The following is a 25,180-nucleotide window of genomic DNA, read 5'->3' as shown; positions in this document are numbered from 1 at the left end:
CATACACATCATTAACAATTACATAAACATCCTGTGTGTCTCCTCAGTGATTATAACTGTCAGATGACTAAATGATATGGTATTTAACCTACAAATCATCATACAAAATATTTTTTTGTGAGAAGTTGCTGAAGTTACAAACAAACACAGGTATCCTTACATCAGCAAAGAAGTGTGCTTTCTGCGCCTGTTTGATCTTGAAGCGCTTGATTTTCTGCTGGATCCTCTTGTCTTTCTCTAACTGCTGCTCCGTCGCCCACTCACAATGAAGATACGAACTATAACACACGCACGTTTACATAATTACTGAATGATCCTTACGCATGCACTAAATTATGCATGCTCAACACATGACTAAATTGCTCTCTGAGCTGCTCCTGGCTTTTAGCAATATGAAAAACATAATCTTTTACAGCTTGAAAGCTAACAGAGAGAACTGGAAAAGCTGACAAAAGCAGGGCATAATTAACTTACTAGTTTTTGTATTTGACATAATACTCTTCAATTTCTACCATCACTCCAGGAGAAACCTGTTGAATGAAGAATACAAATAATATTACACACACACACACACACACACACACACACACACACACACACACACACACACACACACACACACACATATAATGTCTGAAATCACATTCAAAATATGTCTATATGTCTGTGTACATCGTATAGACCCTATTTACACCGGGTATTAATATCTATCCCAAGTGATCCTATGAAAAGTGGTCAGTGCTTCCTTTTAGAGCTAGTTGAAAAGGAATGTGATTACCTTGCACCTGCATCTAAGCACTGTCTTAATGGGTCCTCATTACATTTGTAAAAGTCCAATTTATATGCATACTTCACAGAACATGTTTAAGTGACATGGATAACTTGCTTGGGATAAAAGCATTTGCTAAATGAATAAATAGATCATGTGAAGCACAAACATTAAAGTTTAATACAGATACTCAATACGGACCTGTTTACACCTGGTATTAACATGTGTTTTGGTCAATCGGATCACAAGCAGACGAAGTGGACACCATACCCTTTTACACCTGGTGTTTCATTCTGTCTTTTTTGTCCACTTCTGTCCTGATTTTTTTCAAGGGGAGGTTCTATGGGCGGTTAAACAGTTGTCGACCGATATTGTTTTTTTGATGGCCAATGCTAATGTTGATATCTTAGAGCAGGGTGGCCGATGTATAATATATATACTTTATATTTATTGAAATTAATATTTAATAAATTTGAAATAAATAATTTGAAAATCAATTAAAAAAATAAAATATCTAAATTAAACAGACTTAGAATGCAACTTCTTGATTCTGTATTCGTATTACAGTATTTTTCACAAATAAAGAAATTGTTGGTAAAAATATGAATAAAATTGTAAATGTTGTAACCAACAGGGCACTCTGGTAAGTAATCTGATAAGTTTGTGTGCACTGGGAATCATATATTTTTAAACAAAGACAAGGTAAGGGCTCGTTTACACCGAATGCAAGACAGTGGAATGAGGAAAAATGCAAGGTCACGTCACGTTTTTTAAAAGTTTTGTGATTTTAACTTGAGCACCACGTCTTAGAATGGCGGGTCATGCGCGAGATGCTGCAAAAGACACAAGACACATCTGCAACGGTTATACACATCCGTCTACGCGTCTAGCGCATGTTTACATACAAAAACGATGGAAAAGTAGCGCACTGGATTGGAAAAACATGTTATGTGTGAATGGCCCCTTATCGGCCGATGCCGATATATAAAAAATGCCAAATATCAGCCTTGGCGATATATCAGTCGACAACTAAGGGTAAATGCATTTGTTTTTTCAGATCTTTCAATCTAATGGACAAAATAAGCTCGGGCAATTTAGATATGAACGCGCCTGAGGACACAGCAGCTTTCGTTTCTGCTCTAATAGACAAGACGACGCCGAACTCTGTGAGTGTGTGTTAGAAATCAAGAATGGTAAGAGAACATTGTGCTTGTAATGTTTTTAATCTTAAAACCAAATTTGGGTCTCCAGCCGACAAAGTTTAAATCCCGTCTGGATAGCGCGCTTCCCATAATGTTTACACATTAAGTCAGTAGGCGGAGAGTAGGTGGTCATTTGTAGCTGTTCCAATGCATTCAACCACATGAGCCTTTGCACTACAAAACCAAACCCGCGTTTTTCAACTACCTCTGGAAATGGTCGAAAGTGGACAAGCTCAAAACGTTTTGGACCCCTTTCACACCTGTATTTAGCATCGTCCACTTGTGATCCGATCGAACAAAATGTGTAAACAGGATCTAAAATAACTACGAGGATTCTGCTTGAAATGCCACGTCTGAGGAAAGGTTAAAATTCCAGCATATTTCAGAACAACAGCGCACTGAAATGGCTTTATTTTTATCAGCATGACCCTCCCCTGACTAAATCTGATCACAACTGCTTACAGGAGGTGCATTTGGGGCACATTCCCATCATGTGTAATACCAGTTTTAAAGATGAGAAAGAAAAACACACTAAATAAAAGAGATTAAGCATTGTGGAACTCTTACCTCTTTTTTCACCACACGAGATGCCATGATTTTATCAACCACAGCAGCATCTTCCTCAGTTGGGTTCTCCTATAAACCAACATGAAGATTCATGAAGTTTATCATAAAGTTTCTTTATATTCAAACACACAACTTCTCTCTATCCATCCACCCCCCCCCCCCTTCTCTCTCTCTCTCTCTCTCTCTCTCTCTCTCTCTCTCTCTCTCTCTCTCTCTCTCTCTCCCTCTCTCACTCACACACACAAAAAGATGAAGTGGCTCTACACCTGCTAAACATATCATATTATTATGTTCACGATCAGAGAACTGCTTGGGAATGCTGGGATACATCATGAGAAACGAGTCTCTGCTAACAGCGGTGTTCTTACCACAAACAGTTGCACTGCAGGCTGTTTGTGAGCGTTGGGATTGCTCTTCTTGGCTTTGACGATAACCTTCATTTCTTCATCAGACAGTCGAGCCTCACAATCATCTTCATACTTCTTCCTCTTGATCTTACGGTTTGAACGGCGCTTCTGTAAACACACACACACACACGTTTGTTTTGCTATCCTTGTGAGGACATTCCATAGGCATAATGGATTTTATACTGGACAAACTGTATATTCTATCCCCTTCCACTGCCCCTGTCCCTAAACCTACCCGTCACAGGAGACATTCTGCATTTTTACATTTTTAATAAAACACTGCCTAGTATGTTTTTAAAGCCATTTGAAATATGAGGACTCATGAAATGTCCTAATAAATCATGTTCAAGTTGTAATACCAGTGTAATACCCATGTCATTATACACATTTGTGTCCTCACAAATCACAAAACACACACACACACACACACACACACACACACACTCAAATGTTTGGATTATTTTCACAATGATCAGTTATATACACAATGTCATTCAAAGTTAGGTGTCAGTGATATTTATGTTTTTGAAATAAGTCTATTATGCTCATCAAGGCTGCATTTATTTAACCAAAAATACAGTAAATCAGTACTGTGAAATATTTAAATATAGTTTTTTTATTTAAATATACTTTAAAATGTAATTTATTCCTGTCAAAGCCATTACTCTAGTCTTCAGTGTAACATGATCCTTCAGAAATCATTCTAATATGCTGATGTTTTGCTCAAGAAACATTTCTTATTGTTATAGCAATGTTGAAAACAGATGTGCTGCTTAAAATTTTTATGTAAACTGTGATCCATTTTTTTCTTGGTTCGTGATGAATAAAACATTTTAAAATATATATGTAGGTGTGTGTACACATGCATACACCCACTACATATTTTTCCTAAATTGAAACATTTATTTGAAAAATGCATACATTTTCTAAGAATTTCAGAATAACTACACCTTTTTCAAATAAATAAAAATGATAAATTAAAAAAATATTTTTATTCTTTTCATTCAAGTACTTCTGATGAATGGCTAAACTATATTTGATTTTGCCAACATTTGTGAGATTCAGTCAGTCAAAACAGTTTTGAGGTTAATTGATCTAATTTTGTGTTTCTGAAAAATTGTGATCTATGACAATGTGTTATGTTGAATATCAAAGTTTTTTTTGTCTATTTGTTAATAAGGGGTTTGTGCAAACATCAGTGTTTTGGGGTTAAAAGTTATAGTTTTTATTTGGAAGTAAAAAGATCAAATTACCCTTGGGGTCTTCAGATTATAAAAAATATCTTTTTTTTACGATTTTTTTTTTATCTGCAGTCCTAGCTCTTCCAGTTTCCCTATTTGAATTCAATTACATACTACTGCCACCTGCTGGTATGGAGAATTATTTCCTCGCACACAGAAGCAGACTAAATGTGCCAGTTGGTTGTAGCCTTTGCGTTGTGATCAAACGCAACGTTTTGGCCCAGATGTGACGCCACAGTTGGTTGTTGTTGCCACTAGTTCTTTGGTAAGGCCAAGACACACCAAACCGACATCTTTCCGACAATCTTTCTACATCTTACTGACACTTAACTACAGTATCTCACAGGAGATGGATATATTATCCGCTCTCCGCATTGCATGACGACTCGTGCATAATATTGAACATTTCTCAACTTTGCCGCATTGAATTACCAACGGTTGCTGTTGTTGAACGTGAATGGTTTTTGTTACTGAAAACCATTGTATGTCTGAACGCCTCTTAAGAGTGACTGCATAGAGCAAAACCAGGAAGCTGTCCCTTGGGGTCTTGGCACAGAAGGCCACAAGTGGCATGTTGTTACTAGTGTTATTATTTTAAAATTTTATTATAATTAAAGGGGTTATTATTAAATATTTCCATGAATCATCGCTTTCATTAAAACCTATAGGTTAATTGAGTAAAATCATTCAATTTGATTTCACAAATGTTTCTATGACATATCTTCAATTAAAATAAGGGCAATTAAATATGGAAATATGCCAGTACATAAGGCATATAATAATTGTAACTTTCAGATAAATCTATTTTACTGGGATTCTACTTTGTCTGTCATCTGTTATTTAATTATTCAACTAAATTGTCCAAATAACATTTTAAATAGAATAGTTGATTTAGTATTTTACATTAATGACACTTTAACAAATAAATAAATATTAATAAGTATTATATCAAAACAGATTTATAACTTTAGCCTGCACATGCTAAACTTATATCTAAATATGTGACTGTTTAAAGGTAAATCCACATTGTTCTTAAGAGGGGCATTTTCTTTCATGTTGCCCTGTTCCGAGCAAATCTGATGGGGTGAATTTGACCCCGGAGGCTTCTTGTGCTTTAAAAATCTGTCATTTTGGGTGGACAAAAAGTGCACATGCACAATTTTATTTTTCACTCAGCAAATCAGAGATGGCCATCAGGGGCCCTTTAATAAATTAGTATAGAGGAGAGAGGGAGGGAGGGAGGGGGAGAGAGAGAGAGAGAGAGTGAGAGAGAGAGAGATAGATAGATAGAGAGAGAGATAGAGAGAGAGAGAGATAGAGAGAGAGAGAGAGAGAGAGAGAGAGAGAGAGAGAGAGAGAGAGAGAGAGAGTGAGAGAGAGAGAGAGAGAGAGAGAGAAAGAGTGTCTGTCCTCCCAAATATAACATGACCTAAATGTGTATGAGTTAAAGTAAATGGATAGGATGAGAATATCTCAGGATGACCAAATAAAGAGCCACCCGCTCTGCCACGAGACCCCAGTGTTTCCCAAAATGCACATGGCTGCAGCTTTAACTCCACAGCACAACTGAGTCATCAAAAGCACACTGCTTTAATTAACACAGGGGGTATTTAAAGAGGATAATTATATCTGCAAGGGTGGATGGGTGGTATATCATGGATGGGGAGAATGAGAGGTTAGTCATTTCAGAAGAAAGATAAATAAATTATTTGATGGTATGACAGTCATCGTAGTCTCTCGCTCTTGTACTGAACATACATATGCTACAGGAAGCACCACTGCATTATGTAGTTTAAAGAAAGTCCAGCAACAATATGCATGTTTTGTGCTACTGTTCCAGAAATGATCACTTACGAATACTTTTCTTGTTAGATGTTTATATAAGACAGTATAAAAGAGTCATCAATCGTATCAAGAATAGATCAAATCCAAAGCTCACCGAATCGTCATCTTTAGAGGATCGTCGAGCTGGTCTGTCATCATCAGACAGCTCATCTGAGGAATCTGTCTTCTTTCGCTTCTTCTTTCCGAACTTTATAACGATTTTCCTGTAAAGGGAAGAACACATTAAGAGACTTGTTTTAACACTGTTTGTGTTTACCCACTGGAATTCATTTAGAAGAAATGGAAACAGCCACAAAATTGCTGCTTTGTTGACCGCATCAATCCATGAAAAAAAAAAGATTTGATGCACTTAAATACTAGTTTATATTATATGATATTCCATCAGAAAGGTTCCCTTCCACAAAGAGGTTAGTGAAGGTCACTTCTATTTTGCTATTTTGGCATTTGTAATCATATGATTATGGATGGCAATGCCTCTGCATTTATTCTGAAACCTGAGATAATCTACAGTATGTTTCCAAGAAGCTGTAAAACTGTAAAGTCACTGTTTCATGGTCACAAATAAAACAGACACCACATACACACATAAAGACTCGCACCATAAACACTTTCTCTCTCAGTGCTGTTATTGTTTATACCAACATTCTTTTGGTATAAAGCTTAAATAAAATCGAAATATTAGATAAGTAAATTAAAACTTGGACCAGTCAACTAACTGAATTAAGTTTATGCACTAAAAAACGGGAAAAAATTAAGCTATATAGAAATATTACAAAAAACAAATAGAAATGCCAAAATAACATCAAATTACTAAAACTTATAGTTTAATCAAATGAAATGGTGAAATGCTCGTGAAGTGAACTTCGATCAGCTCTGCAGATCCTCATAGTGAGACTCCAGACGCTGAAAACACCATGAGCGCCAGGCTTTCTTCAGTATGAGTGTAGTAGAAGAAACTGCGGCGCTCATTCACACAGCCATGAAGAACATGCAGACTTCAGTAGCTTATCATCAATAGCTAATCTTATTGAGCTTTAATATTCACCGATACTAGTCCATATCGAGATTTGATTAATTTTACAGCCGTACTTTTATTCATATAAAAATTATGGGTTACACTTTATTTTACAGTGTTCTCGCTACATATGTTACATGTAATTATCATAGTAATAACAGTAAATGATGCATAATTACATGCAACTAACCCTCAACCAAAACCTAATCCTACCCTATCCCTGTAGTAAGTACATGTAGTTAATTAATATTACACTGTACTTAAATATTTAATTACACTGTAACAATGACACCTTAAAATAAAGTGTAACCAAATTATGTTACATTCCGCTTTATACATTAAGTTCATTAAGCTTGTGACTGGATTGTGTGATTCCATCCGTGTTTTCGGCATCATGGAAATCATAAAGCTCTACACAGTATTGGCCATGTTGAAGAGACTTAGTTGCGTGGGTTATTTTTTGTTGTGTTATAAGGTTATAACCATTAGTAAGACGAATGGTATGCAGTTAATAGAGGTCTCCTTTCAACACTCAAAATAACGCTTCCTGGTCATTGAACAGACCGTTTCAGCTCTGCATGGCAGAATTTGAAAAAATACATACGCACGAGAAATTGAAACCAGTATTCCGCCCAGCACTATTGTACATAATTCAAATTCTTATGCTAGACACTAAAAACAGATACACATTTGCAATCTCTACTCAGTGCTGGGCACACAGCCCTTATAAACAGGAAATGATTCTCAGGACATAAGCTGTGTGCATCATTTGCTCTTTCACTCCTGTTCTCATTCTGGGTCCTCCTCTCTGGATGATGTTACACTTCACTAGTCTCCGGGACAACGTGACTTCCTGGTTGCCTAGCGACCTGATCAGAGTGAAGCTCGCGGCGTGGGTGGAAGCAGTAATGCTGTATCCTGTGAGTGACACACAAGCTCCACTCAGCAGCTGTGAAATGAGACTGAGAGCTGGTCTTTACTGCACTCGGCTCTTCTATGTGTGTGTGTGTGTTTGTGTGTGTGTGTGTGTGTGTGTGTGTGTGTGTGTGTGTGTGTGTGTGTGTGTGTGTGTGTGTGTGTGTGTGTGTGTGTGTGTGTGTGTGGACAGAGCATGTGAAATCGTGAGGTAAGAAGGTTTAACAACCTAAACATCTTTCTTTTGCTCTCCTTTGCCGAGGGACCCAAAAATACACATGCAAACACAGGGTCCAAAATCAACCACAAACTTTCTGGCTTTCTATATATATTTTTAAAAAAATCACGACAGAAAAAAGAAAAGACAAACAGTGTAGATAAATTTTCCATAGTACAAAGCAATTATTTAGCCGTTTTTGTCCTTTATGTTTATGCTGGATCACATACTATTCTTATGAAAATTTTGATTCCTGTAGTTCCCACTGCATGTTTGACAACTGGGTGGTTTGGTAAGTCATAAAGAACATGGAGATTTGTGTTTGTTTCTCTCTTGTATCTTATGATGCATCAGTTTTTAAAAAATCTATATGAATCAGAAGCAAACACATATACATGCATAAACACCTGCTCGACGGACGAGAGCGGAAGGTATTTGGCACCAAACACAGAAGGCTGCATTAATATTTCAGGCTTGTAACCTAGGCTACATATACGCACACACTTATTCTTTTCCCCTAAAAACTCCTACAAACACATGGTTGCACAAACATACCCATAAAAGGAGATTAAAATTATCCTTGTGCCTGAAAAAAAAAACTTTTTCATCTCTTACTTCTTTCTTTCAATATATGTATAATGTAAACATCCAGTAACTGTTCATCTCCATCACACGCTCCGCATGTTACGAAACAACTAGTCTCCTTACATCACAATTAATTTGCAATGAATCACAGTACTACAATTGGATTAAAACTGCACTGAACGTGTGAGAGAGAATCTCAGCAAGACAGGGAAAGAGTGTATTTGCGGTATCAGTTTCAATCTGTCTTGCATGGTTCATTTTACTTTTGTCCAATACTTCATCGCTAACTCCACTTAGAAAAGTGAGTTTGAAAATCTATTAAAAACCTGCTTCTTCCTTCATTGAACCAATGAACACATCGATATAGGACTGGGTTATATGGCCAAAAATATTATCACGATAAAATATTTCAGTCGATATCGATAATTATCATGATAAATGTCAAATCTTTATTTCTTTCAAGTTTAGAGGATTTTTTTTTTCTCCTGAGTGAAAGTTTTAAAAACCAGACCATTAATTGTGGTTTTATCATCAAAACATGACAAACACTTACCAAATGGGTGAACATCAGTGCATTAATGCACTAATTGTGATCTAACCTGCACTAATTGTGATCTAATGCACTGTAGTGTGCAGTTTGGTGCAAAGCAGGTCAGTAGGTTCCTGGCTTTTCTCTCCACCCCAAGCTCAAAGACACCAACTCTGCTATTTATGAAGCCAAGATCTAAGACCCACCTCTGCCTCCATGTCTCCACATTAATTTGAGAATAAATATCCAGTGTCCACTTGCTACAAATTTCTTCAGTTAAGAAAACTGAAGGGGGTGGATTTTGGAATTCACTGCTGCTTCAATGTATACTGTATGTAATGAGTGATTATACCTAAGGTAGTAATCAATATTTTTCCTTCTAAACATCACTTGAGTTGAATGACTTCTCTAGGCTTGTGAGATTTTACTTTGTTATAGAAGTTACCAGTGTGATTACTGAAATGTTCTTTTCATGTATTCTCTAATGTCTGTATTTGATATCTGAATGCAGTAACAGTGCTTGCTCATTTAGCCTGGCTTCCAGAAATGAAATATTCACTCGTTTTGTGTTTGAGAAATGTCTTCAACATGTGTCAATGCATAGGCTACATCGGTTTTTCTGGGGTACCCTGACAGCTATGGTCACAGGAATCATTGAAGTCTATAGTTTAAGGGACCATTTCTCAGTTAAACCTTACTTTCTATTTATATTAAAGTGTCCTCTCCTTGAGAGGAAGAACATATTATCTGGAAGTTTTGGGAATACTCTCCTGTTTATAGTTAGAGCCCGACCAAATCCAACCTTGGAAAAGCTGTGTGTCTGTGTGTGTTAGTCTTTTTGGTTACAGGTTAAGGAACCACTGGCATTATTGGAGATTGAGTGAGTTGTTGTTCTGGACATGCTGGTGCCCAGCAACCCAAATCTGCGACCTGGAAAGTCACGATGTGCCTAACTTCAGGGTCCGAGTGTCAGCTGCATAATCGATGGAGATATGCTTCAGTCTATCTGTATATGTGTGGAAAATTACTGTTTATCTATTTCTTAGCCAATGAGAATCATTCAACCTGCAGCAAGGACGTAGCTTAGACCTTGGTGAATGGTATAATTGCTGTGATCTTTGTAACTGTAAACGGGGCGGCCTACAAACTCCTTGTGAGTCTTGAAGCTGACTTCTGCTGATGAAACTGCAAACTATCTTCAGTAAAACTTTTCTTTAATTTATTATAATTCTGACTCTTGTCTTAATTAATCATTTCGGGTTCTGGGTCTTTGACTGTAAATCCCCTTACAAAACCCATATACATAACAGTTAATGTTATCCTTGCCACTTAAGTGGTTTGTTGTAACTTTCTGCAAAAATTTTTTTTAAAGAGAGGTTTGTGAGTCTTTACCCACAGACTTTTCGAATGCATTACATACTCATTCTCAAGTTTGTGCATTTTTGCTAGCGTGAATGACTACAACCTCAAAGCTTGAGGTGGAACAATTTTTAAATGGCCATGCCCCAAATTACATACTTGATTTGAACTTGAGGTCTTGTGCCCTTCATTTATAAGTTCAAGAAGCCAACGAGACTGTAGGGTGTCCAATTGTCATTTTATGATTCAGAAGAGTTTGTTTTTTTAACAGGCGATTTTTTTTTACCCACTGCATTCTCAATGAAGCCTCTTGTGACGTCTGAACTGAACTGTTCTCCGCAGAGCTCTACTACACCAGAATCTACGCAACAACTCATCTTGACCAGTGATAGCAGACAGGAGATATGGAGGATAAAAATATGTCAGAAAAGAAGCATTCAAATGAGGAGTTACTTTTGATCCTAATTATAGCGGCTCGGGACGGCTCGGCTCGCTTTTCCACTGCATGGTAAAACTCAGCTCAGCATGGCACGGCTCGGCTCAGCTCGCTTCGCTTCGCTTTTCCACTGCGTGGTACAACTCGGCTCAGCTCGCTATGGCTCGGTTTTACTAACGAGAGGAACGTCTGCACCTCGTCTACTGCTCACGATTCAGCCATTTCTTTTTTCAAGTTTAAGTGAGCCGTACCGAGCCATACCATGCAGTGGAAAAGCGCCAAAGCGAGCCGTACCATGCAATGGAAAAGCATCAAAAAGTGAGCTGTACCGAGCCGTACCATGCAGTGGAAAAGTGCCAATAGTGTGCGTTAATTGAGTTCTCGTATGCGTCTTGTTGCTCTTAAACGCACAAATACACGCATCATTATGTCAAAATATCTTAGTAAACAGTCAGTTTTGTCTTAAGTGAACATAAACAGTTGATAAAGAAAACATGTGTAACAGTACAGTATATTTGATCCTGCATGTCATCTTAAAGTGACAGCAGCCTAATAAACCTGCTGCCATCTGTTTCATTACTGTTAATCAAAGAACAAAAGAAAAAGAAAATCCCTCACTGATTTTGACTGCATAACTTTTTTCTTTTTAAAAAGGATTAATCTATACTTAAAAAAAAAAACCTGACAGAACAGTTTCCTCAACAATGTTGTAACTTGCAAGATTCCTAATTTTCGTATGGTCAAGAACCTACTACCTGCAACGTAACACTCAACCGTTAATAAATACCACTCACTCCGAGCAGAGCGGCAACAACGTAACACATTAGTCTGTCAGCAGAATAATGCTCGATTACAAAATCCCGTTCACACTTGCACTGCAAACCAAGCGTAATAAAAGCTTTTTTCAAACCAGACATGTAACTGAGTACAGGTCAATTAACAGGTAGAAGACGAAAACTTAGTCTATTAGCAGTTCAATATGTAAAACTGCCCCTCTCATTTTAGAGTATCTGCAAACCGGTCATAAACATCTGCTTCCCTCTGTCAGGTGTGGTGAATAATGTAATCTGTACAACAGAGGTGACTGAGACGAGAAACTGTCCGGTTTGTCTTGCCTTTACTGCTGAAGTATTTGGGTCAGTCAGACTGCTAATCCATTAAGCACAATGAACAAGTCATAGAAGAAATTCAACATACCACTTTTACAAGCACAGCAGGAATGTTAAACATTTTCACGCTAGCTTTGTAATCTCAGCAATGGACCATAATAGAGCATGTGGCCTTCCTAAGAACAAAGCAGCATCTAGACTGAACCTTAGAGCTGGAAAAGCCAAACAATATGGTGGAACATAGTTTGCAGAGGCCTTCACATAATGCACATGACCTAGAAATCTCATGTCACGTTTTTCCATTCATTCCTCCATTAATGCATATCAGATGACATCATGATGTCATAAAGCTCTGCGTATTTGGTTCAGACTTATGATCTACTCATACTCTCCAGAAGAGGCTGTCTGTGTGAGCACTGCTGTTAGTTGTGAGGTACATTTTGTAAAGGAATCATTAACCACAACAAAAATGGGACTGTATGTTTAGCAAATGTCCTTTGCCATGTTTTTGGGTTACAAAATAAGTGGCACATTTTTCATGCAACCCTCAAATTAGAGCTTTTCAAACTGGGGCCCGGGGACCCCCTTAGCATCAAAGGGGTAAAAGGGGGTTTGAATTTTTTTTTAAGACAAAAAAAAATATGTGACCACTTTTCATTGTGAAAATAATTCATAATTATTTTGAATTAATATTTTTCAGATAGAAATACAACCATTTATTGAGGCTTTGGTACAATTACAACATGAATGGCAATTATTTACTTAAAAAAAAATAATAATAACATAACATTATTTTTTGCAGACAGTATGAATAAGTTTTGAAATATATGGACTCCTTTATATTTTATAAAGGGGGTTCTTTGCATCATATTGGGAGTCTTTGGAATTAACAATTTAAAAATTCCTGCCTCAGATTACTGATCTAATAGCAACTGGTTCTGGATAAGAATCCATCCCTACTGATCTCAGTTTTTTCATACTAGTAAAAAAAAGTCTTAAAATACTATAGTCTTAAAATATTATTTAAAAATGGCCCCTATTTTAGTCTTTAATAGTCAAATTATCAACATTTCTCAGTTGGCCCCTAATCACCTTTGAGTTGGCCCGCTATATCATTGAAGCATAATCTTAATTTCCTTTTTGTTTAAAAAAATTGTTTTATTTTTTCATTGAAATACATAAGTAAATTAGATTTATTTACTTTTTTATTTGAATATTGTTGGATAGAATTAAATATTTGCTTTTTGGCCCTTCATTGTAAAACATTCAGGCGTCTCTGATTTAGTCGAATGTTAACAAATGCTCTTAAAACTGAGAGACATCAATGCCCTTTACTCTTAACTATATTCACAATTAGGGGTTCACAAAATTCACGGTTCGGTTCGATACGACACAGCGGTGTCACGGTTCAGTACGTTTTCGATACAGCAAAAAGAAAGAAATGCCAGAGAAATTTCTTTGATTTAATTTTTTTTTTTTATTAAAACTTACATCATAAAGTATGATTTATTTTTACTTTGAACAATGATGGAGCTATTACCCATCTTCTGGGGTGTCGTATTAGCAGCATATAAAACAAACACAGCTTTCACACCTTATAAGAAAAATGTATGCAATATATTAGTAGTTATAAACAAATACAAAAAAAATAAAAATTTTGTTTTTATATGGAACTCAGTGTGTTTTAACTAAATTTTTAAGTTTTTTACATCATAAAGATGAGTATCCACTAAATGCTGTGGGGATGGTTTGAAGCATGTGTGTGTTTCTCCTTGTTTTCGTCTAATTCCAGTTATTGACACACTGGGGTGATGTTGGCGTTTGATCTAATAGAGATCTACGGTTAATAGCGGAGACATTTAAATGCTTCTCACTAGATCTTGCAGCGATGTTATTAGTTCAGCGGCGAATTCAAATGCTTTCTTAAGGCGAGACACGGCAGGCAAAAACATAATTTTTTTTTCACAGGTCAATTTTGAGATTTTGGGATATTTGTCTTCAATAACATGTCTTCTTTCAGACTTGTGGTGAAAAAAAGTCCGAAACACACATTTAGGTCTTTATTTTACTACACTTTGTCTGTTTGCGTCTGTAGATTTTTCATAAATTCATCAAAAGTTGCCGTTATAAATCATCCCTCTGCTCCGCGATCGCGATCTCCACCCTGTCATCACACATACCGTTAGAAAGCTCTCTCTCTCCTGTACAATACTGCCGGATTCAAATTTGGTCATTTCCTTTTTATCAGCAACCAATCGCGAAAGTAAAAGGGGGGATTTTACTCTAAATGCGCAATCTCATTTGCTAATGCTAAATCTTTAAAGCCCATTTTCTCAAAATGACTGTTCTCTCATACTCCAAGTCCGAAATCTCCACTTCAGTAGCACCTATATACACCAAACATTCCAGTCTTGTACCTAGTTATATTTTGAAGACATTTACAGATGGATTTGTAAATATATTATTCCTAGCCTGATTTATATAACATTTTAATCCAAAAAACATGTCGAAAATAATTTTTTAAGGCTATTGGCAGTATATTCTGATTTACAGGATAACAAAAGTAGATATCCATAAATCCCTCTGTAATTTTTTTCCCATCTAATATGTGAACACAATGAAAAAATAATTTTGAACCTGACTTTATCCAATACTCAGATTTCGTTTTTTTTAAATATATGCAAATTAGCGCAAATATAATTAGATAATGTCTCATTTGCATATTTAAACATTAAATTACAGAAAACTTGTAATACATTTTTTCCTCATCTTAATGTAGGTAATCAACTGGCAAAGTTTCATGGTGATATCTGCTAGTTAAAAAAATTACCCTATTCACCTGTAGTGTCTCGCCTTAACTGGATTTCTTAGCACTGTGTGGTAGCAGTGTTGCTTGATCAAGATCGGCTTGCGCTGCACTGACATTGGTCCAAACTCATAAACAGTCCGTGAAGCAAAAATAAGTAGCGCAGTTTTGTTCCGCTTTCATTACGTTTGCCAGTTGATGTTGGGGAATGTTGTGCTAACAAAGCTGTAGTCGCACCGGCAGGAAAAATGTCCCAACGAATACCTATTCACAATATTGTACAGACTCTCATGGCTTGCAAGGTTCGGCAAACCTTTTTGTCATGAAGTGCCATTTTTAAGTTTCCAAGTTAATCACTGTGCCACAACACTCCCTTCCAGAGATGTTCTTGGATGAATTGAAGTCATCACAAATCATGACGGACACATCTGTATGACATTTCCCCTCCCGCTCCCAGACAAAAAAAACAAACAAATTAATGAAACTCTTCAGATTGGGGAGAATGTCACAATGGTCTTACCCAATTTTAGCCTTTTGCTTGGGCTTGGATGACGCCACAATCCGGGCCTTCTTGGAACTCTTATTCTTGCCTCTGGACTTGGAGGAACCCGCCCTGTGACTGCGGTGCTGCGACGACGAAGACGGAAAGCATTCGGGACTCATGACGCGTGGAATATTTTTCTCTCCCCTTTCTCGTGCTTTTGCGATGGCCTCCGAGATTATTCGATTGGCCTTCTGTTGTTTATCGTCCGAAAGAGATGACTCCATCTGCTGCTGCTGCTGTTGCTGATGTCGCTTCAGCACCCTCTTCTCAGACACGGATACGTACGAGGATGACGAAGAGGAAGAAGAGGAGCTGTTTTTCACTGGAGGGCTGAGTACCCGTGGCTGGCTGCTGGGACCATTAGTGTTCTTAGGAGGCTGTGAGAAAAGAGAGAGAAAAAAAAAAGATGTTACCATCCAACCATGATATTAATGTTCTCCATAAGACTAGCTTCGTCTAGAATTGTTGTGTACGCAGGATTGTACAGGAAACCAATAGATAAGTTTCTATTTCAGGATTCAGTAATTCCATATGCTAAACCTATGATGAACAATACACTATTTAAGATACCATGACGCCATGTACACTAGTCTGCCGGTCAATTTGAGAGCGCTATTCAACATGAAACAGGACGATGAGCTGAGTTCCATGAACAGCCATAACATTACTCCTCTAGTCATGACCTAGAAAACTTGGATTTGAGCGGATGTAAATACTTTAATAGGTTTCTTAAGGGGGACAAAGTCAGTACAGTGAAACAGCTACTCTGCACGTAAGATTAAAGGTTCTGTAAGAGATCAAAAAAAAAATTGTTGGACAGGGACTTGATTCTATTCATCAGTTGTTGATTGAATAGAGGCAGATCTGAATGCCAGCTTGCAGTCGACTGTAAGAAAGGGCTGGGGTTTAAGCATGCTAAATGATTGGAGAAGTCCAGCATACGTCACAAGATAGACGTCTAGTTTCACTGGAAGATCCAGTAATGTTTTGATTAAAAATTATGGGCCAAAAAAAAAAGGAAAACAATAAAAATGTATGCATTACGTTCAAAGAAAGAATAATAACTAAGGCTGAGCAATTTTATCGATTCTGCGATATAAATCGATATTTTTTTCCCAAGAAAGTATCGATTTTTAAGCCGCGAGTATCGATACATAAGTCCCATTCAAATCCCCCGTGTTTACCCCCATTCGCTTTAAAGTTCTGACGTTTTCGGTTCTGCTGTCGGTACTGGAGAAAATAGAAAATACACGTAGGCTACTATTTATTATTGATATAAAGACGTAATCTTGAACATGTTTATCTCGCCAGCCAGTTCTATATATAATAATATTAAACCATTTGTCTGTGATGCAATTTTGCTATTCGCAGTCCAGAAGAGAGAGAGAGAGATCTCTCACGCGGAGCCACAGCGCGCACAACACGACAGCCCTGCTTAATGAGTGACAATGAGGACAGAACTAAACTTTCAAACGTGGTTACACTTTAGATCTGGGATCATATTCTAATTTTATTTTAGATTTCGGCTTTCAGAGATTATAAAAAGAAGATATTTGAGATGAAACCAAACTAATTGCATTATGTCTAGAGCAAATTCCTTCCCTTCACAGCGATGCGCTGTCATTTCTTCCTAAAACCCAAACGTACTGTCAGAATCAGCACGATCGGTGATTGTTGTAAAATGCAGTCTCTACTGTTGCTAAATTGCGGACGCGTTTAATCATTAAAAGAGCTATTAAAAGCACAAACATCTGCGCAAGAGACGCTGTTCACAAGGCGACGCGCACTCTGAAATGGACTGCAACAAGACAAGAAAAGTATAGGCTACTTAACTTTGGGCTTCATGTGCGCATCTAAACTTTGGGCTTCATGTGCGCATCTAAACTATCAAATATACATAATAATATAAAAATGACCAGCTCTGAGATTCACTGAAACACAGTTTATTCACTTAAACAGTTTATGTCTTAAATGGACTTAAATAGTTAGGAGAAAATGATGGTGCATCAGTCACCTATTAGATCTGCACTCGGTCTTAAAGGGACAGCGTCTAATAAACCTGCTGACGATTGAGCCATTAATGTGAATCAAACAACAAAAGGCACTCACAGCTCTTGAATGAATAACGTAAACTTGTCCAGTCAGAGACATATATTGTGCAAGTTTTTAGTTTTCAGTTCAATTAATTCAATCCAAGTAAATGGAACAAGATGTCACCAAAATCACTCTGTCCCCTTTAAATCTTTCAGAAAATGATGCAAGTGTATCGAATTATATCGAATCGTATCGTTGGCTGAATATCGTGATATATATCGTATCGTGAGCTGAATATCGTGTATCGTATCGTGAGATTAGTGTATAGCTACAGCCCTAATAATATCATGAATTTGGAAAACAGTGTGAATTTCCATTTCATGCTGATTTTAAATAAATTAAAAGACTGTGTTAGTCCAAAAAACAAAGGAAAAAAAGTGTTTTTTGCACATTTTATATAGGCCAATATATATATATATATATATATATATATATATATATATATATATATATATATAATATATTTTGAACTGGGAACTTCAACAACCTTTGTGCCTGGAGGGCAAAACATTTAATTTCATACCTTGTTGACAGGTAAATAACATTTCTGATTGGGTAGTTTACTGTGGGGCTAAAACATGTCTCGCTCCCCTGATTCTATTTTTGCAGTTACAGTGTCTAGGGCTGTTACTGAGACAGGTGTGATTTCTCACGACACCTCTTACAGTGAGGCCTGTCAGGTAGTAGAGACACTTTATGTGCTTACAGACCAAATACCGTTCAAGAGTTTGGGATCTTTCTTTACCCAGCTCAATATAGGTTGAGAATTTAATAAGCACACTAGGTATTTCATGACCTCGCCAGCAGACTAAACATAAGAGGAAGTCCAAGATAAAAATCCTTGGAGTTCCTTTCTCAATCTGATTGTAGCTGAAGCAGTGCAGCATGGTAAGCCTAAGTCCACCCACACATACTGGATGACAACATGGGAAATCCTCCATCTTTGAACTGCTGCATCATCAATGTTCCTAAAGCCTGGGTTTCATAATATTCACTGTTCTCCAATCACGTGGCCAACCAGCTATAGAGGAAGATAAGGAAAGATTTGGACAACTTCACAGGCAAACGAAGAACACCACGGAGGTTGCACACTCATGCACGTATTTATAACTTTATCACCAGTTTAAGCTTTTAAACATGATAGATATTATTTGTAAACATATGGAATAGAGGTGTTAAGTCAAACAGCATCACCCACTGATCAAAGGTCAAGAATTGAAATCGTCAACCTGAGAGCCAGTTTATTCACATTATCCACCCTCACCCCATGAAATAAAAAGACAAACATGTATAATTCACAGCACGATCATATAACAGGCCGAGACATGCCAACTTTTATTATTCATGCCCATTTCGCTGACTCTCTAATTCCTTAAATTCTCACACTTTTTCTTACCAGGAAAGCAGCTAAAGTGAGTTTGAACCCCATAAAGAAGGAGAACGAGATCTTATCTTTTACTTTATTAGGTTTTATTTTGCACACTTGCTCTTTATAACATGACACACATCCAAACAAAGCAATGTTCCAGCCATGCCAATAAAGCTTTGTTGACTCTCAAAAAAAGAGACCGTACATAAAATCGGATCACCCGGCCTGCGCTTTCCTGATGGCTAAATAAAAGGGAATTATCTGGAAAGAGTGAAACAAAACAAAAGAGTGGGGGAGGGTTATAAACACTAACTCATTCGGTGGCTAAACATGAGCTGGAGAGCAGAGTGAGAGAGACTGAGCTCTACTGAAATATTCACACTAATCCATTCAAGGCATGAAGGGGTAAATCAACAGGAATGGAGACAAGGAGAAAAGCTATAGGGGAAAGGCGGGAGGGTGTATGTGAGAAAATGAGTAATAGAGAGAATATGACTTGAGCGAGCAAGAGAGAGAGAGAGCAAGCGAGGGGGAAATGCAGCAAGCCGTGAGCACTGCAGCTATTTTACACATCTATAAATAACTGAAATTACAGGCTGCCAGCGCTGCAGCAATTTCAATCTATCTCCTCGCTCAGGTCATCAATGTCTCCGCTTATAATGAAACTATATTGAAACAGAAACGTGCATACGGCTCTGCCACACAAAGCCTGATGCGCACATGTGGCACATCCCACGGCACCGAAAATGAAACAGGAAGAAGAGCAGACAAGGCACCAAATGCATTCCCTGTTAGCATGCAAGCTAGAAATAAGAAATGGAGAGAAGCAGTTAGCACAAGATGGCGGCGATTGTGTAGCCTGCCGCATGAGCCTGTAGCTGTTCAGTTCCTGCTGGCCCCCTCCCCCACCTCACCCTTCGCTTCCCCTCCTCCTCCTCCTCCACCCTCCCCCACCCCATACACAAACACATGCTCGCTCTCTCACTCACTCACTCACCCGTCCGCGCGGTCTCTTCACCGTAGACATGTTTTTTTCTTTTCTTCTTTCCCCCCTCTTCCCTCTCTCCAACCGCCAACAAAAGCCTTGCCCTTTCACCGTTTCTCTCTCTCTCTCTCTCTCTCTCTCTCTCTCTCTCTCTCTCTCTCTCTCTCTCTCTCTCTATTTCTGCCTCTCTCTCTCTCTCTCTCTCTCTCTCTCTCTCTCTTTTGCACGCTCCCTCCTCCCTTCTCTCTCTCTCGCTCACTTTCTCTCTCTCCCTTCCTCCCCCGGCAGGTCCGTGGCTGAAAAAGCCCTGTTCACCTCCTCCTCCTCCCCTGGCTGGGCTGCATGGAGTCGCGCTTCACGGAAAACGAGGGAATGAGGAAGAGACTGATGAAGCAGCCACGCTGGTCCGGGATTCTCTCATTCTGCTGTGCTCAGCTGGGCTCTGTCTATTCTTTTCCCTCCCTCTCTTGCTCTCTCTTTCTCATCGATTCCCTCCAACTGTCCGTCCGAGAACAACTGCACTCGATCTCTCCCGGCCGTCGTTTTCTCGTCCACTCTCTTGCGTTCACACACACGCATAGACCGACTTCTCGTTCCTCTTTCTCCTTTCACATACCAGACGAAGGTAGGATTGCTAACACAAAAGGTTTTTTTGTACTGGCTCAGTTGGACACTCCGTAGCTTGTTTTCCTTATTTCCACTTGTTTTCTTTCCTTCCTTTTCCCGTGTTCCCCTCCCCTCTCTCAGGCTGGGGTGTGTGCGGCGAGCAGGAGACGCAGACGCAGCGGCGAGAAATGAAAGCACAAAGCAGCAAAACGCATCAGCATGAATATTAGAGATGTCGTTAAAATCCGGACTCGTTTTTCTCTCTCTCCCTTGCTCGCTCACTCTCTCTCTCTCTCTCTCTCTCTCTCTTTAGCTCATTGTGAAACAGGAGGTCCAGCAGAGGGTGCTAGCTGTTATTACATTAACTTTCACAACTTAACCCTAAAAATACTGAATTTCTTTACTTACTGAATCCAACCAGGCATAAAAAATGAACAACAGCAACTGTTCAAGAAAATGAATACAATTACACATACATTCAACAGATAATGTGTGTCAAAACAGCTTTGTTTTGATCCAAACAAGTAAAATAAGTCACAATTATAATTTCAAATGCATCATAATCATGTCAGTACTACAATCATCAGATTTACACACACAGGCAGGTGGAATGAGTTCATGTGATGCTGGATCGACTAACAGGAAGTGACAACAGATACTCAAAGGGAAATGAGGTCGTGTCCTCACTTTCCCAAAGTGTGATAGATTGGCCATGTGCAACTGTGCACGTGCACTGCAAAAAAAACACTTGTGCCCACACATACATACACAGCAAAAATGAAAGCAAGTGTTTGCACTATGAAAAAATAGAGGAGGAAAATGAGTGCTTATGCCCCCCCACCCCACCCCAATCTGAAATCACACACAAAAGTGGGTCAGTTTAGCATAAGAATCTTACAGAGTAGCAGAGAGATTAGTTGTGGCTAGGCCTAGCCTTGGGATCAACTTTTACAAGGTTAAATTAAGTAAACGCAATAGAAGAGACCTGAAAGTCATTTAAAAACACTCCTTCTCACTAGGTGGCACATTATGTAGCTGCGGCATTTGCAGATTTCTCCTCTGGCAGTATACCAGCTACAATACTATGGAGCCCTAAAGGAACATGGTGGTGGAAAAAAATATGAGATGGGAGGAAAAAGTCAATGCTTTTGCATTCTATTACAAATGTTTTGCGTTACCCCGAATAACTGTTTGAACAAAATGTTTTCGAATTTCGAATTCGAACGCAAACATTTTTGTGAAAAACTGAAAATTTTAACAAGAGACGCAAAAGCATTGACAAATTATTTCTTCCATCTCATACTTTTTTCCTTCACTCATATTTTTCTTCTACCACCATGTCTACCACCAAGGGCTCCGTAAAATACAATGTTCTGTAACAGGCTTTGTGTGACAGAGCGAGATAACAAAACTGAGAGAGAGAGAGATAACAAGGCCTTGAAGTTTGGACTCATGGAAACAATTCAAACGAACACAGTTCATGGGATCATCTACTTGCATTTAAAAAATAAAATGAAATTAATAAATAGAAATAATAATAAAATAAATCATATAATTAAATATGCCTGCAATTTGTGAAGAGGATGTGGTAATGTGAAAATGCTATTTATACATTTCTAAAAGATGTATAGGATGTGTTTGGTACTTAATTTTATGTGCAACCTGTATTTGTACAGGCAGCCAAGAAAGAATAACTTAGAAGATGATGAAAAAAAAGAAAAGAGTGTGCTTGTATGTACTGTAGGGAGGAAAAAGAGAGATATGCACATGTTCTGAAGGTCACATGGCACAAACCACCTCTACACTATGGCAACCAAATGGTTAATATGTAAATAAGATGAAATAGCATCACCAAGATATTGGGAGGAGTTCAGCTCCACAGAGAAAGAAAGAGAGGGAGAGAGAAAGAGTTACATAATAACCGAGTTAATGAAAGAATACAAGCTTGATTGTCAAGGTATTCTTTTTGTAACTGACCTAGTAAAAAATGTAGGCTAACTTCTCCCACTCTACAAATCAATGGTCTAACTGCAGTAATACAAGTAATAATGACATTTTTTGAAACCTGGAAAACTGCAGCAGTGCACCAGTGATGACTTGGACCCATAAGCCCACAGTAAGCAGTGTCTGCATAAGCACTATTGTGGTACTGACCACACCAAACATACAGTAGTGGCCAAAAGTGATGTCTGGAGGGGAAATTTGTTTTTAATGACCCTACAAGTTTGACTAAACCATCAAAATATGAGGATTGTTTTTATATATTTTTTAAAATATGTTAGATAGGAGGGAAGAAGATATTAATCTGACAAAATTATTTGTCCAATAAGACAAACTACAGCTACTGTTTTTGTTTTATTTTGCAAAAAAAAAAGAAAAAAAGAAGAAGAAAAAAAGCATACACTGACTACAACATAATCAGATATTAATATTTATGTTTTTAATTTTAGTTATTAATAGTCATGCTGCCATGACTACCCTTCCAGGCTCACTATTGGCCATTTTGGGGTTTACATCATTGTAGTGCTTAGTTCGCAACACTTAAGGACTGGGTATAGTTCAATTTCCCCATTCCCCTCCATCTCATGCACAAACCTATAATATAATTTGAAAGGTTTGAGCGCACAAACCTTTCAAATTATACTCTTTTGGCCGTGAGAGCGGAAAGACGTGTTCAGTGCGTGCGCACTATCTAGTGGACCTTATCTGGCACTTTTCAAGCGCTCAAGTCACTCGAGTCGCACATGCGATGATGACACACGGACAGTACGCGGAATGAGGACGGCCAAAGTATATTTTGAGCTTTAAGTGCCACCTCAGTTAGCACCTAAGAGTCCGTCTTAGACTTTGCTGAAAGTAACTTAGCTTCTTTATAAATAGCTCCTACTCTTAAATAAGTCCTACTTTTTATTAAGAATGTTGACATTTAAGTCAAAACTTAAGCTTTTTCTTAAAGGGACTATGTGTAGTTTTTTATGTATTTTATTATCTAAAATCAATATTTTTATTCATAATTTTTATTCATTTTATTCATATGTCCTCAATGGTGTACAAATACCTCTGCCAATTATATGACTTATCCTCGTAAACAAAGAATTTATTATCTTTATATACATGTGACGGGTAGGTCCACGGAGGCTTCCATGTCGTTCCGCCATCTTGAAAAACTATAATAGCAGAGAGGGTCAAAAAGTACTAGGCCAACGCGTTCCCACAACGCATTTTCGTTCAGAGCCAGCGTCACACAAGTTAACTGAAAGCAGCAGAAACGGAGGAGCAGAGCAGTGAGAGGCGCTTGTTTCTGCCCCGGCAACTTTAAAAGGCTGCATTGCACAGTCAGTAATTCATACTGTAACATTCATTTGTTCGTTGTGTCAAGTTGTAGTTTGTTTGAAATAACAAACCTGTTCAACCGAAGGAAAACTGGACGAAGTGCTATTAGAAGACATGCTGTCATAGCTTTTTGGTACATAACAGCTACCGTAGATGCAACACACATTTGAAAAAGCGAGGCGCTGGAGAGCACAGTTCGCTTGAATGTAAAATACAATTTCACCGCTAGATGGGAGAAATTCCTACACAATGTCCCTTTAAGAGCATTTTGAAGTTTTATACATATGGCCACAGATATCAAAGTCATTTCATACTCTTATAAGGCAGGCCTACATGGAATCAATGCATGTAGAAGGCTGCCTTTCATGTGTGTTTATTAAACGATGTATAATTCAAATATATCTTAGATACCAATAAAAATGTGGTTATATTAGCTGTCAGCTAAATTCATTCCAACATTCTTAAAAAAAAAAAACAGTTTTAAACTACCAAATAACTGATGGTTAAAAAAAAAAAATTTTGAGTCATAGAGTGAAAGTTTATCATTTTGCCTTGCAAATGTACCCATTCATACGATTTTAAACGCAAAAAAAAGAAAAAAAGGGACTGGTGCGCTGTTATCTGTGCACACGGTGGCACGCAAAGAGAGAGAAAGAGCAGAGTTTCACACAGCACTCGAACACCGAATTGATTCCTCTTTCACATTTACTTGCGCTTGAACGGACACATACACATAAAATTATGTTAAAATACCTGTCTAAGCAAGTATTCTCTTGGTTATGTCATATGTGAATAGTTGAGAAAGAAACCGGATGTATGTAAGTATATTCGGTCCGTGCACTCCGGGCTTAAAATGACAGCAGCCTAATATTCCTGCTGTTGTCTGTGTCATTAATGTAAAAATAAAAAATACAGCTTGAACCTATATTAAATTTCTACAGTGAACAAATACTGTTATAGTGAGGAGAGCAGTCAGGAGGAAAGTGAAGACGACAACTTGTAGGCCGCGTAAAGTATGAGTATCAAACAGCATCTCCAGGTGCTCCCTTGAGAAACAGAACAAAAAAAGTTATGTGCACCCCTGATTATAGATCCGCTTTATATAACCTAATATATCTACAGCCATCCATTACAGAAATATAAAAAAAATCTAAAATCTATTTTCTATTGTAATAGATTTCTAAATGTATTTATTTCTTTGATGACAAAGCTGAATTTTCAGCATAATTTCTCCAGTCTTCAGTGTC

General features: G+C 37.8%; 1 protein-coding gene across 13 annotated transcripts in view; it reads right to left on the bottom strand.

The window, feature by feature from the left end:
* Positions 1 to 25,180, bottom strand: part of chd9 (chromodomain helicase DNA binding protein 9) — an 85,210-nt gene that overhangs the window by 35,661 nt on the left and 24,369 nt on the right. For 12 of the 13 annotated variants that reach the window (XM_077228916.1, XM_077228913.1, XM_077228919.1 and 9 more), the window contains 6 exons: positions 15,523 to 15,923; positions 6,126 to 6,234; positions 2,907 to 3,053; positions 2,539 to 2,607; positions 475 to 530; positions 161 to 278 (listed from right to left, as the gene is read on the bottom strand). In XM_077228916.1, coding sequence (XP_077085031.1) covers positions 161 to 278; positions 475 to 530; positions 2,539 to 2,607; positions 2,907 to 3,053; positions 6,126 to 6,234; positions 15,523 to 15,923 — 900 coding nt within the window. Of the gene's footprint in view, positions 1 to 160; positions 279 to 474; positions 531 to 2,538; positions 2,608 to 2,906; positions 3,054 to 6,125; positions 6,235 to 15,522; positions 15,924 to 20,006; positions 20,924 to 25,180 lie in introns of those variants that run through there. The other variant, XM_077228925.1, reaches the window with a different exon arrangement.

Source organism: Siphateles boraxobius, unplaced genomic scaffold (genome assembly GCF_051911475.1).
Source record: "Siphateles boraxobius isolate OS27281-9 unplaced genomic scaffold, OSU_SipBor_1 130, whole genome shotgun sequence".
Classification (NCBI taxonomy): domain Eukaryota; kingdom Metazoa; phylum Chordata; class Actinopteri; order Cypriniformes; family Leuciscidae; genus Siphateles; species Siphateles boraxobius.
The sequence above is the reverse complement of the archived record's forward strand: the minus strand, read 5'-3'. Positions and strand labels throughout refer to the sequence as shown.